This window comes from Bos taurus, chromosome 2 (genome assembly GCF_002263795.3).
Source record: "Bos taurus isolate L1 Dominette 01449 registration number 42190680 breed Hereford chromosome 2, ARS-UCD2.0, whole genome shotgun sequence".
NCBI classification, from domain to species: Eukaryota; Metazoa; Chordata; class Mammalia; order Artiodactyla; family Bovidae; genus Bos; species Bos taurus.
Window position 1 is genome coordinate 8,997,613 of NC_037329.1, and position 13,374 is coordinate 9,010,986.

The following is a 13,374-nucleotide window of genomic DNA, read 5'->3' on the forward strand; positions in this document are numbered from 1 at the left end:
TTTTGTTCATACTGTGACAACAATAACTTTGACTATAGAACAGCATGATACCTGGGGTCAGCATCGTAAGGAAAGTGGTAATTTGCAGACAATGCTAGCAAGGATAAAATTCCAAAGGAAGAAAAGTTACGTTGCTTGACCCATTGCCCTTTGTCACATGGAAATTGTTTTTCTGATGCTAAATTCTTGTGTTTTTAATAAAAAGGTGAAAATACACCATTTTATTGCATTACTTAAAACATGGGTAGTTTTATGTTTCTCAAACAAAACGATGCTGTTTTATTATTTGTGAGAGAAAACTATTAGAGAATTTAATTAAAATTAGCCATATGAAAACCTATGTTAAAAATAATAGTTAACCTAACTTGGAATATTCACTATAGGTTAGATATTATACTAAGCACTAGACATGATTTAACTCATTTAACCTTCCAATCAATCCTATGTAGTGCTATTGTTATCCTATATTATAGAAAAGGAAAAGAAACAGAAACAGAAGATTATGGATTTTAAATGACTTGTCCAAAGTCACACTTTCAGTAGGTGGCACAGTCCAGATTTAATCTCAGGTCAGGCTTCAAAAGCCACTCTGACTTGATGTTACCTGCTTCTAGTTGATCCAAGAGAGCATTGAAAGGCATGGTTCCATTACACATGGTGTATAATGGATTTGTTGACACACTTATGCCAACTGCCTCTATAACTCTGCTTAGTGCATATGTGCATATAACTTAGTGCATATAACTCTGTCAAAAGTGCATATTGAAGTAGTGTTCTGAAATAATTATATGTAGAGAATATGAAATGGAAACAATCCAGACCCACAAACCACATTTTCTATTCTGTGGTTATACTAGGATAACATTTAAAGAAAGCAGACAGAGATTTTCATAAAACAATCTCTAAGCCAGTTATATATATATATAAAAACAGTTTATATATATATATATTTATATATAGAGAGAGAGATAAAAAGAGTTAAATAATCACATTTAAAAATTTGGAATAGGTTATATTGGTTGCAGGTTAGCATTTGAAAAAATACCCAACTATTTTAGTATTTCACTTAAACAAACCACTGTATTTGCCAAATACGTATTTTGGTTTTTATTTTCAAGTTGATTTTATTTGGCCTAATGTATGTATATGTATTAATGAATGATTTTAAAAGAAAATAGTATGCATCACTAGAAAAATGTGAACCATTTTTACTACTAGACATTGATATAAATCATGTCAGATAGCATTTGTCTACATTTAAGTTGCACAGAACCTGGAGGAAGAAATAGAAGAAACCAAAGCTATAGGCTAATGTTATGGATAGTAGGGCATATTTTATACAAAACAAACTGAAAATGATTTGGCAATGGTTCACTATGTAACAACAATATAGAGAGTAAATAGAATATCAGGATTTCTAAAACAGAAGTATATGGTTTGAGTTATATATGGCAGGTTATCATGTTGACCATATTATTAACATAATTTTGTAAAACATTCAAAGTAAGCTTTACGTGTCTATTGAAATGATTTCATGTGTCCTTTCAAGTATTTGGCTTTGATTTCAATAATTCATTTACAGCAGAGTTTCATTTTATCATTTCAAAATTTTTCCCATACTATGGTATTGTGCTTAGTCACTCAGTTGTGTCTGACACTTTGAGACGCTATGGACTGTAGCCCACTGGTCTCCTCTGTCCATGGGATTCTCCAGGCAAGAATACTGGAGTGGGTTGCCATGCGTTCCTCCAGGAGATCTTCCCAACCCAGGGACTGAAGCCATGTCTCCTGAGTCTCCTGCAGTACAGATGAATTCTTTACTGCTGAGCCGTTGGGGAAGCCCCCTATGGGTCTAGAGGGAAATGCGGTATATTCTTTTATCACATAGTAAAAGAATAAGAAACATGTTTTTTTTTTTTTGGTCTGTATTCACAATAATCACAATTTTAAACAAGAATAGATACCAGCAGCTCATTTTAAAATTTTTAACTTTCAAGCTAGATTGAGGTAGTAGAGTCATTAGCAAAGTGGGAATTCTCAGAGAAACAGAAATACAAACTATCATAGAGAAAAGAAGGAAATTTAAATGAACACATGAAAAATTAAATTTGTTTTCCAACTAACTGCAGTTGGCATTTTATTTTATTACTTTCACTTTTCACATGTGAATGCTATAAACATCAACAGTTATAAATGCTGTTTGCTTTATGTTCCTCAGCTCATATCTTTCAGCTCCTACTTCTATCATGAATAGCTATTTTTGAAAACCTTTTTTAATGTTTGTTTTCATTCATTCCAATTTAGTTCCTAAAAAAAATATTTCTGATGATGTCTAAGCAAACCCTCCTACTCTTTTGGTCATAATTTGAAAACTATGAAATTTTGTTTATATATATATATATATATCTTAACCAATGGCCTGGATATAAGTGTGTTCAGCAGAAAAGGGCAAAACAACCCAGTTAAGGAAAACATTTTTTTCCCATGATGGTAGCTGAGTTATCTAAATTCTGTTACTAAAAAAGAGCACGGGCATTTTATATTTGCATGGGTAAGCAGTCTTTCCCTAAATAATAGTTGGTATTCCATAGACACAGGGTAAACTCAAGACAGGCATTTAAAAATAAGACCATGTGGACAAATTCTTTGTGTTCATAATTTTCAACATAGAAGAGTTCTAAATTAAGAGAAGTAAACTATACATAATGTGCATAAATGATTTGAAAAGAATATTTTTGTTAGACTTCTCCTCATATTCATCAATTCTCTTCACTCTCACTGAACACAAAACACTCGTCACTGCTGTGGCATTTTTCTCAAGAATAGAGCCGTCTTTGCCCCAGTGATGTCTTCACTGAAATAGCAGGACTCATGCCACTCCTTAGCTTTCAAAGAGTGTTCTTCTCTTTAGAGTATCATTTTTACACTGTTCCTTGATCCCTGTCTGCTTCCCACTACTATCGTGCATTGCAAAGTCAAGTCAAATTAAGGACTCTCTAATATGCAAACACCAGCAGCGCTCAGCTGCTTCTGTTTTGATGGACTCCAGACGGACTCCACAGTTGTAGGTCTGTGACTGTCTCACACACAGTGATTGATCTGTGGGCCATCTTGTTTATGAAGCCTTTCAGAGAAGTTTCCCTGAGAGCACTCACTTCTGTGAAAGGCATGCATTGAAATTCCATAAATCTTGATTTGGATTGGATTTACTTTCAAATCCTTTAAATTACTAGAATGATACATAGGATCATAAACTTATAGCTGCAAGAGATTTCAGAGACAATATAGCTTAAACTTTGCATTTTAAAATATAGAAAAGAACCTTGGCATCTCAGCCTAACTATAATATCCTGGGAACACAGTCTATTTAATATAAAGTGATAGTTAAAACCTTCTTAAAGTTTCCAAAGTAGAAGTCATTGGCTTGAGTTATATAGGGTGGATTATCTAGGTTGATCATCTTAATTGCATAATTGTATAAAAATGAAAATGAGCTTTAAGTCTTTCTAATGAAATGATTTCTCATGTCTTCCTACATATATGTTCTGTTTTGATATTAAGTATTCAGTTTCTAGTGGAATCTTGTCTATTATTTTAAAACTTTACCCATAATAATCCTTCATAAAAGAGGTAGTACTTAGATGGTATTTGATCATAGGTAAGGCAGCCATATACAAGCTTGTAGAGCAGATGTGAATTCAAGCTAAAGAGCAGCAGTACTTGTCATTAATGACGTCTGCTCCTGAAATCTATTTCTATATGAACTCCATCTAGCCAGTTTTTAAATTTTGTTTTACACATGAGAACTTGCAGCCTTTTATGTCTTACCTATGGCTAGGCCAATTAAAAAAATATTCAGTAAAGCTGACCTAATCTCATTGGTTGCTAAATCTATATTTTTATCAACTCATTTCTTCTTTTTTTATTTTAAATTTATTTGTCTTAATTGAAGCTAATTACTTTATAATATTGTGCTGGTTTGGGGTTCAGGATGGGGAGACACATGTATACCTGTGACTGATTCATGTCAATGTATGGCAAAAACTCGTCTCTTCTAAATACAATGTTATTTTTCTCATGATTGGTCTACATAATCACTGCTACCATACAGGAGGTATACAAACAGAACCATAAATAACCATAAAAAGACTATATAAATAGAACTGCCTATGTGGCATAATGAAAAGAACCTTATCTATGTGAGATTTGATGACAAATTCAAAGTTTCAAATTAATTAGCTGCATGATTTTTGATTAGTTACCTACACTAAATATGAGTTTCTACATCTTCAGAATGAATTAGAATATTAATCATGATGAGAGATTAAGGGACGAAATTTATGTAGAGTCCTTGTACAAATTTCCTGTCCTTATATATGTCTACCTGTACTGAACCAACTCATGTGTCTCTATGTTTTAAGCAATTTTAGGTTTTCCCTAATTAAGATTTTAAGATGAGTAATTAAGATGAGTAAATCTTGAGGAGAAAAAATACTTCTTCCAAATTTGAAGCAGCTGCTATGAATTGTGAATGTATCTCATTTGAATGATTGTTAACACAAAATGTAGAAACATTTTATGACTTCAACACACTTTGCTTTCTCTTGCCTTTTAGGAGCCTAAGTTGCCAAAGGATTACCTTGCACAAAAATTTGTTCTTCTCTTTCGTTTGTAATTCTGTCATAACCATCATTCATCTCACTGCAGTGGCCAACAACCAGGCCTTAGTGGCCACAAATCCTGTAAGTAAAATAAGGTCTAAGTTCCGGGGGTTAATGGGGAAGAAATAGGAGAGGTAGGGAGCAGGGGTTCATACATGTATATGTATACATTTAAGTACTAATATATGCATAGTTTATGTCTGACACATAAAGAGTATGTATATGTAGCTATATTCCAATCGAGAAAAGTAAATGTATCTCAGTATTCCCCAAGGTATAAATATTGAACAGCAAAAGGAAAAATACTTTGTTTCAGTTATCAATATGTTGCATGTTTTCACCTCATTTTATGGTTAGAATCTTGCTGCTGGTGGGACATAATATTTACTCAATCAAATTTAAAAAAATAAATCAAAGCAACTAACTCTGTGTAGTTAGAAAAAGACAGGACATGAAAACGGAAAATGTAAATTATATGCTTGATATCAGGCTGACTTAAAAGAGTTAAAAAAACCAGGGGAGAAATGACTTATATGTGTATAATGTTAAATTTTACCAACATAAAAGTTTTAAAATACTCTACGCAACCCTAATAGCCTCAGCAAGCCTTATAAACTGTTCCCTACAATCACTTTGGAAGCACAGGTTTTATGATAAGTATCAAAAGACATACAAAATAAGCATAGAAACTATCATAACATAAAAACTATATTTTAAAAACATAACCTGATGTTTACTTATATAAAGGTATACATTTTCTGCAAACTCTATGGGCATTTAAGCTATATTTAAATTAAAATATCTGCATAAATAGCAATCATAAATTTGAGTTTTTTAATTGCCTGCTTTTATAATATTTGTAGCATCTATACTACAGTTTTGGATGTAGATTTGTATGCATATGTATATATGCATACATAAAGTAGTTTTTTAAAGATTATCTAGTTATTGAAATGAAGGAAGGGAAGGAATTTTCACACGATGAGCCAATAACCAATCTTCTCATATGTGTTTTATGTGTGCTTTTAGGGTGACTTGCAAATTCTAAAATTCCCTGCATTATTTGCACATGTGCATCCAGATTGCTTAATCTTGTATATGTTCCACTCTAAAGTCACTGGGTGAGAAAACACTGGAGTATAATTAGCAAAACAAAAAAATTGGCGAATATCCTGCCATTTTAGAGTGCATTTCTCTAGAGCAAGGAGATTCAGAGTTTTGTCATAAAGCTTCAGAGAAAGAGACTCTAAATATTATGCTTATATACAAGGATGTTCTGTTTAACACATAAGTTGCAAAATGTAATGTAGTTACTTTTAATATATTCTTGGAAAATTTATTATCTGTTTATAACTCCAGTTCTGTCATAAAAATGTTTTTCTGCAGCATGCTTTTTTATCATAATAGTTTGTAGATTAATTTTTTAATGAAATCAGGAATTGGAAGCCCAATTGTATGTTCTGTGGGTTCACTCCTGACTGACTCTTTGAGACCCCATGGACTGTAGCCAGCCAAGCTCCTCTGTCCATGTGATATCCCAGGCAAGAATACTGGAGTGGGTTGTCCTTTCTTTCACCAGGGGATCTTCCTGACCCAGGGATCGAACCCATGTCTCCTGCATTGGGAGGCAGATTCTTTACCACTGAGCCACCTGGGAATTGTCCCAATTAGATACGTGTATCTAAAAACTATACAAATAAAATTTTATATATGAGGCTTATTATTTCTAGGTATGTAGTTAAATAACTCAGCTATATTTTTGAGAGAACATTTACATATTGCAGATGTATTTAATAAAAGAATAGTTTTTTAATTATCCTCGGTCAGAAGGTATAACATTTGATCGAGAAAACAAAATTGTGTTCAAAGTGTAGCTTTGATTGATGTTTTTGTAGTTTTTGATTGATGTATGAATATTAGCAAATAATTTAACTTCTTCAATACTCAGTTTTTTGTCTATAAAATGTGTGACTAGTGATGTAAAGCATGCCTCGCAGAATTACTTTGGGGATTACATAAAATAATACACACAAAAATATTTTTAAGCCAGCTCAATGCACTAACTAATGTTATTACTAGTATTCTATGATAATCTACTATTTATTTTCTAGTGCATCTAATTTCCACTTTTCCTTTCAGTGCAAAAAGCTTCTTATTCTAAAAACAATGATAATACACACTAACTATTTGAGATCCAGTCTGAAAATCGGAGTTGATGGTAGTAACTGGCTGTGTATTTCTGGGAGAGCTTTAAATGTATTCCTCTTGTTGACGGAGTAAATAATATCTTTTACTCCTTCATGTTTTCTTTATGCAATATTTAAACATCTCTTCCTGTCTCTTTAAGAGTAAAAAAAGAAAAAAAGAAAGTGAAGACCTCAGGAAAAGAGAAGGGAAAAGCATAGCTTTTCCTTCTTTTACCTACATGAAATCCTCAAATCCTGTATTTAAATAAAAAAAAAGAATGGGTTAATTAGATATTATTTAATAAGCATACACACTGGTAGCATGCAGGGCTTCCTCAAGTATTTGGCGCTTTTCATGAATGCTTTTAAAATTATGAATATAATTATTACAAGTTTTCCAATAGAATGTAACAATCAAGGAGTTCATGATGACATAGTTAAAATAGACATAAAGTCATTCATGGGTAAACTTTTTTACTTGTAATTACACAATAGCTAGAACAATATTAAGAAAATACACATCCACTAAATGTAGTAAGTTTGGAATTTGCATATTTCCTGGGAGATGTATCATAAATCTCTGGAGTCAGTGGCTAAATCCTTTAAGGAGGCACCATTAGATAGGAATGAAGACTGGCCTTTACAAATCTGAATCATTAGTGGGAAAAATCTGGTGTAGAGGAGAGAAAAGTCTGTGTTTCTGTACAACTAAACTAAACTAGAATATTGCTTTACATGTTCATTTATAAACAACTAAATATTGATTGCCTTCTGGGACTCCCTTGGTGGTTCAGGGGTTAGGCCTGTGTTTCCACTGCTTGGGCCCAGATTCCATCCCTGGTCAGGGACCTAAGATCTCCCAAGGTGTGTGACACAGCTAAAAAACAGACATATACATATGTGTGTATGTGTGTGTATGGGTGTATAACGTATATATGACTTTCTTTTCCCCTCACAGGTTAGCTGTAAAGTGTCCCAGTTCATCCATCTCTACCTGATGGGCTGTAACTACTTTTGGATGCTTTGTGAAGGCATTTACCTACACACGCTTGTTGTAGTGGCTGTATTTGCAGAGAAGCAGCACTTGATGTGGTATTATTTTCTTGGCTGGGGTACGTGCCATTATGCATATCTACTGATCCATCTTTTAAAAAAGCTTTTGAAGGATGCAGAGTTCCTTTGAAATAAAAATATACTTATGATTAATCATTTTTAAAACAATATCAACTGATTAACCTTTGCTTATTGCTGTAAATTAAAATATTTAAAGTACCACTGACTCACTGTTTTCAGTAACTACAGGACAATTAATGATACAGGTATTTTTTTTCTATTTAATATTCCAGTGTATGTTTTGGCTGACTATGTAGTGACTAAAACAATAGAATTATAAATGAAAGGATCTAGTCTTTGCACTATTCTGAATTTCCTTTTTCCTCATGTACAAAATGAGGGCATTGGTCTTAACTAGCTTTGAACTTCCATTATGAAAAGGCTTCTTTAAAAAAAATTATCATTTTAAGAGTAGAGGATTCAGTAATTGAATTGACAGCCAAAAAAATCTTTTTCCACACAATCATCTGACGTGTTATTATTCACAAAGCAAAAAATAATACATTTTTGGCATATTTCTTAAATAACTGGAATAAAGAGAAACATAAAATATTAAAAAGAATGCAATAGAACTAGTTTCCAGAAACAAAACTGAAATTATATTTATGTATCTATCCATCTATCTATTTACCCAATCAGATAATAGAAGTAGAGATATAGAGGTACCATAAATATCAAATCCCTTATGATTATACAGTGGAAGTGAGAAATAGATTTAAGGGCCTAGATCTGATAGATAGAGTGCCTGATGAACTATGGACGGAGGTTCGTGACATTGTACAGGAGACAGGGATAAAGACCATCCCCATGGAAAAGAAAAGCAAAAAAAGCAAAATGGCTGTCTGAGGAGGCCCTACAAATAGCTGTGAAAAGAAAAGAAGTGAAAAGCAAAGGAGAAAAGAGAAGATATTCTCATTTGAATGCAGAGATATATTCCAAAGAATAGCAAGGAGAGATAAGAAAGCCTTCCTCAGTGATCAATGCAAAGAAATAGAAGAAAACAACAGAATGGGAAAGACTAGAGATCTCTTCAAGAAAACTAAAGATACAACGGAACATTTCATGCAAAGATGGGCCTGATAAAGGACAGAAATGGTATGGACCTAACAGAAGCAGAAGATATTTAAGAAGAGATGGCAAGAATACACAGAAGAACTTACAAAAAAGATCTTCACGACCCAGATAATCACGATGGTGTGATCACTCACCTAGAGCCAGACATCCTGGAATGTGAAGTCAAGTGGGCCTTAGAAAGCATCACTATGAACAAAGCTAGTGGAGGTGATGGAATTCCAGTGGAGCTATTTCATATCCTAAAAGATGATGCTTTGAAAGTGCTGCACTCAATATGCCAGCAAATTTGGAAAACTCAGCAGTGGCCACAGGACTGGAAAAGGTCAGTTTTCATTCTAATCCCCAAGAAAGGCAATGCCAAAGAATGCTCAAACTACCGCACAGTTACACTCATCTCACACACTAGGAAAGTAATGCTCAAAATTCTCCAAGCCAGGCTTCAGCAATACATGAACTGTGAATTTCCAGATGTTCAAACTGCTTTTAGAGAAGGCAGAGGAACCAGAGATCAAATTGCCAACATCCGCTGGATCATCAAAAAAGCAAGAGTTCCAAAAGAACATCTATTTCTGCTTTATTGATTATGACAAAGCCTTTGACTGTGTGGATTACAATAAACTGTGGAAAATTCTGAAAGAGATGGGAATACCAGACCACCTGACCTGCCTCTTGAGAAACCTATATGCAGATCAGGAAGCAACAGTTAGAACGGGACATGGAACAACAGACTGGTTCCAAATAGGAAAAGGAATACGTCAAGGCTGTATATTGTCACCCTGCTTATTTAACTTATATGCAGAGTACATCATGAGAAACACTGGGCTGGATGAAGCACAAGCTGGAATCAAGATTGCCGGGAGAAATATCAATAACCTCAGATATGCAGATGACATCACCCTTATGGCAGAAAGTGAAGAGGAACTCAAAAGCCTCTTGATGAAAGTGAAAGAGGAGAGTGAAAAATTTGGCTTAAAGCTCAACATTCAGAAAACGAAGATCATGGCATCCGGTCCCATCACTTCATGGGAAATAGACGGGGAAACAGTGGAAACAGTGGCAGACTACTTTTTTGGGCTCCAAAATCACTGCAGATGATGATTGCAGCCATGAAATTAAAAGACGCTTACTCCTTGAAAGGAAAGTTATTACCAACCTAGTAACATATTGAAAAGCAGAGACATTACTTTGCCAACAAAGGTCCGTCTAGTCAAGGCTATCGTTTTTCCAGTGGTCATGTATGGATGTGAGAGTTGGACTGTGAAGAAAGCTGAGCGCCAAAGAACTGATGCTTTTGAACTGTGGTGTTGGAGAAGACTCTTGAGAGTCCGTTGGACTGCAAGATATCCAACCAGTCCATCATAAGGAGATCAGTCTTGGGTGTTCATTGGAAGGACTGATGCTGAGGCTGAAACTCCAATACTTTGGCCACCTCATGCGAAGAGTTGACTCATTGGAAAAGACTCTGATGCTGGGAGGGATTGGGGGCAGGAGGAGAAGGGGACGACAGAGGATGAGATGGCTGGATGGCATCACTGACTTGATGGACTTGAATCTGAGTGAACTCCGGGAGTTGGTTATGGACAGGGAGGCATGGCATGCTGCGGTTCATGGGGTGGCAAAGAGTCGGACATGACTGAGCGACTGAACTGAACTGATAAACACACCATCTTTATTTTTTCACTGAAATAAATTTTATTTCTATTGATTGATATTTTGATAGTAAAAATATCAGATATATGTTTCCCAAGTCAGTGCAATTTTTGCTCAGTTACCTGCATGTGTGTATGTGTGTATGTTCATTTGTATGCAACTCTTTGCAACCCCTTGGACTGTAGCCCCCAGGCTCCTCTGTTCGTGGGATTTCCCAGGCAAGAATACCGAAGTGAGTTGTCATTTCCTCCTCCAGGGGATCTGCCAACCCAGGACCAAATCCTCATCTCTTGTGTCTCCTGCGTTGGCAGGTGGATTCTTTACCCTGCACCTCCTGGAAGCCCATGTATATAGGCTATTAGTGTATCCAGGTTGCCTTTATAAAAGCTATCCTCATTTTATCTTTGAAATATCTAATTTAGAATGCTAAGAGCATGCAAAATTTCTGATATATAAACCATCTCTCTCCTTTTTTCTTCACATAGTCAGTGTCAACTTCTTCCCACATCTGATTATCTACAAAATATTGTCTAATTCCATCTTACAGAAAATGTGTGGATTCTGAATTTCTTCTAAGCTTCTGAGAATAGGCAGCACATTTATGAACTTAGGCTCTGGAGTCCACTGATTCATAATGACTCATATTAGAATAAACTATACACACAAATACTTGAAAATATAGATACATAATACTTTACCAAATTTACTGTTCAACTAGACAGATAATAGTTACTTGATAAGCATATAATGGCCAGTTATTTTTGCTCCTAGAATATCTCTGAGTTCCAAGGTTCATAATATATTTTAGGAATTCCATCTATAGAGAAAGTTGCCTATTTATTTTCTGTTTGACATTTACAGGATTTCCATTGATTCCTGCTTGTATTCACGCTGTTGCCAGAAGATTATATTACAATGACAAGTAAGATAATCTCTCTTTTTTATTTCGATTGGAAGTAAGTAGAATGAAAATATTCAACCTAATTTCCCTGCTTTTTCCCCTAGCTGCTGGATCAGTTCTGATACGCAACTCCTCTACATTATCCATGGCCCAATTTGTGCTGCTTTATTGGTATGTAATTAAAATGCTCCTTTTCCCATCATTGTTCATAGCGCAACTTTATTTCTTGAAACATCTAGCCTATGGTATCCTTTAGGATTTCAGTGGACATAGCATACTCACAGTGTTTGATTGAAGAGGGTTTAATGAAGGTGTTGGTTTATTTGAGTTGTTTTTTTTAAATAACTGGAGGACTTATTTGAAGTGATGGCAAAAAGAGTAAAGGAACTAATTCACAAGGATGGTGAGGTAGCAGGGGCCAACAGTGGGATGCTATTATCATGGCTAGACTTGAAGAGAAGAGGAGAGGACAGAACAGTGTTCCTTGGGTTGGGTGAATGTGAGGAGGGCTGGCCCAGAAGGAAGTGTGGCCTTGGGTAGAGGAATGCAGCTACTGCCAAAACCACAGCCTAACAGGGAAAAAGGAGAAAGAAACACTCAAACTTCTCTCTCTGCCCATGCTCTGATCTCCTGGCTCCTCCCATTGACCAAATGCAGCAAAAGTCTGAGGGCAAGAAAGTCTGGTGATGAAGTGGTCCTCAGAGCTGCCTCAGAGCCTCCAGGGTGCCGAGCACAACAGAGGAGGGCAGAGGAGGGATCTAGTGAGTGTGGGTGGCAATCAAAACTCTAAATCAGAAGGTTAAGGAAATAATAAATGCACTTAACAAGTGAGAAATGTAACAGCAATTAGCACAGTTCTTGAAAGAGCTTGTCCACATCAACGCTGGGAGGAAAGAGAACGTGGTGTATTAGGATAATAGCCCATCTAGCTGCTCAGTAAGAAAGGAAGTGAAAATCCACATTATGTACATAACCCTTTTTCTATTTTTTTTTTTTTTTGGCCTGACAAAAGATTAGGAGCCCTTTTTTTTCTGCCAGGATAAAATGTTCTGCCTTTGTTTAAGCTCTGGGTCTTCCCACTGGGCAATTCCAAGGTCTTGGGAGGTGCTCTAGCGATTGTTTATATGGTCACATGTTTTTTGCACAATTTTTATAAATAAAATATTTCAACCACAATCAGTTTCTTTCCACTCAGACGTCCTCTGCCACATTTCCCCTTGAGCAGGGTGGTAATTGAATGGCTACAGCACTTTTGAGATCTTGCTAAGGGGAAATTAAGAGAGGATGCATTTAATTTGTGTTTAGTGAGAAACGTTTAGCTCACTTCAGTGCATAGTAAGTGATTGCTGGCTAATCTAGTAGGGGAGTACTTTCAGGAATCCTGTCGCCACTGAGCTCAGGCTTCCTGCTGTGACCCTAGGTGGTATCATGGTGTGAAAAATGTCCCATGGTACCTACCACCTACGTGAGCTTTATGGGTGTTGGAGTTAATATATTTCTTCTTTTTTTACTTACTTAGTTTTTCTCTAAGATAAATGAGATTCAGATGTAATTCATCTAAACTTCACAATTTTTTCTCTATTTGTATTTAAAATAAGTGGAAGTATTTACAGAAAATCAGGAGGACATTCTCATTTCTAGTTTTACATTTTAAATCAGACTTGCATTTTGGAGAAGCACTTTGCATTTAGAAGTTTTCTTATAATGGGCATCTAAATAGCAACATTTATACTGATTTTTATAATTGTGATTTTTGTATATTAGGATTATAAAATATTCTAAATTTATA

The 13,374-nt window shown here is 35.2% G+C and overlaps 1 protein-coding gene and 1 long non-coding RNA gene across 4 annotated transcripts in view; one reads left to right on the plus strand and one right to left on the minus strand.

Moving 5' to 3' along the window:
* The window catches only part of CALCRL (calcitonin receptor like receptor), a 128,721-nt gene that overhangs the window by 105,890 nt on the left and 9,457 nt on the right, over window positions 1-13,374 (plus strand). For both annotated transcript variants that reach the window (XM_024975202.2, NM_001102107.1), the window contains 4 exon segments: window positions 4,616-4,742; window positions 7,806-7,959; window positions 11,546-11,606; window positions 11,690-11,756. In XM_024975202.2, the coding sequence (XP_024830970.1) occupies window positions 4,616-4,742; window positions 7,806-7,959; window positions 11,546-11,606; window positions 11,690-11,756 (409 nt within the window).
* LOC132342942 (uncharacterized) overlaps window positions 1-13,374 on the minus strand; it is a 100,016-nt gene that overhangs the window by 36,210 nt on the left and 50,432 nt on the right. Inside the window, exon 3 of one of the 2 annotated variants that reach the window (XR_009491495.1) lies at window positions 7,936-8,024. The exons of the other annotated variant lie outside the window; for it this stretch is intronic. This is a non-coding gene — a long non-coding RNA (uncharacterized lncRNA). Of the gene's footprint in view, window positions 1-7,935; window positions 8,025-13,374 lie in introns of those variants that run through there. 2 annotated transcript variants of the gene reach the window in all.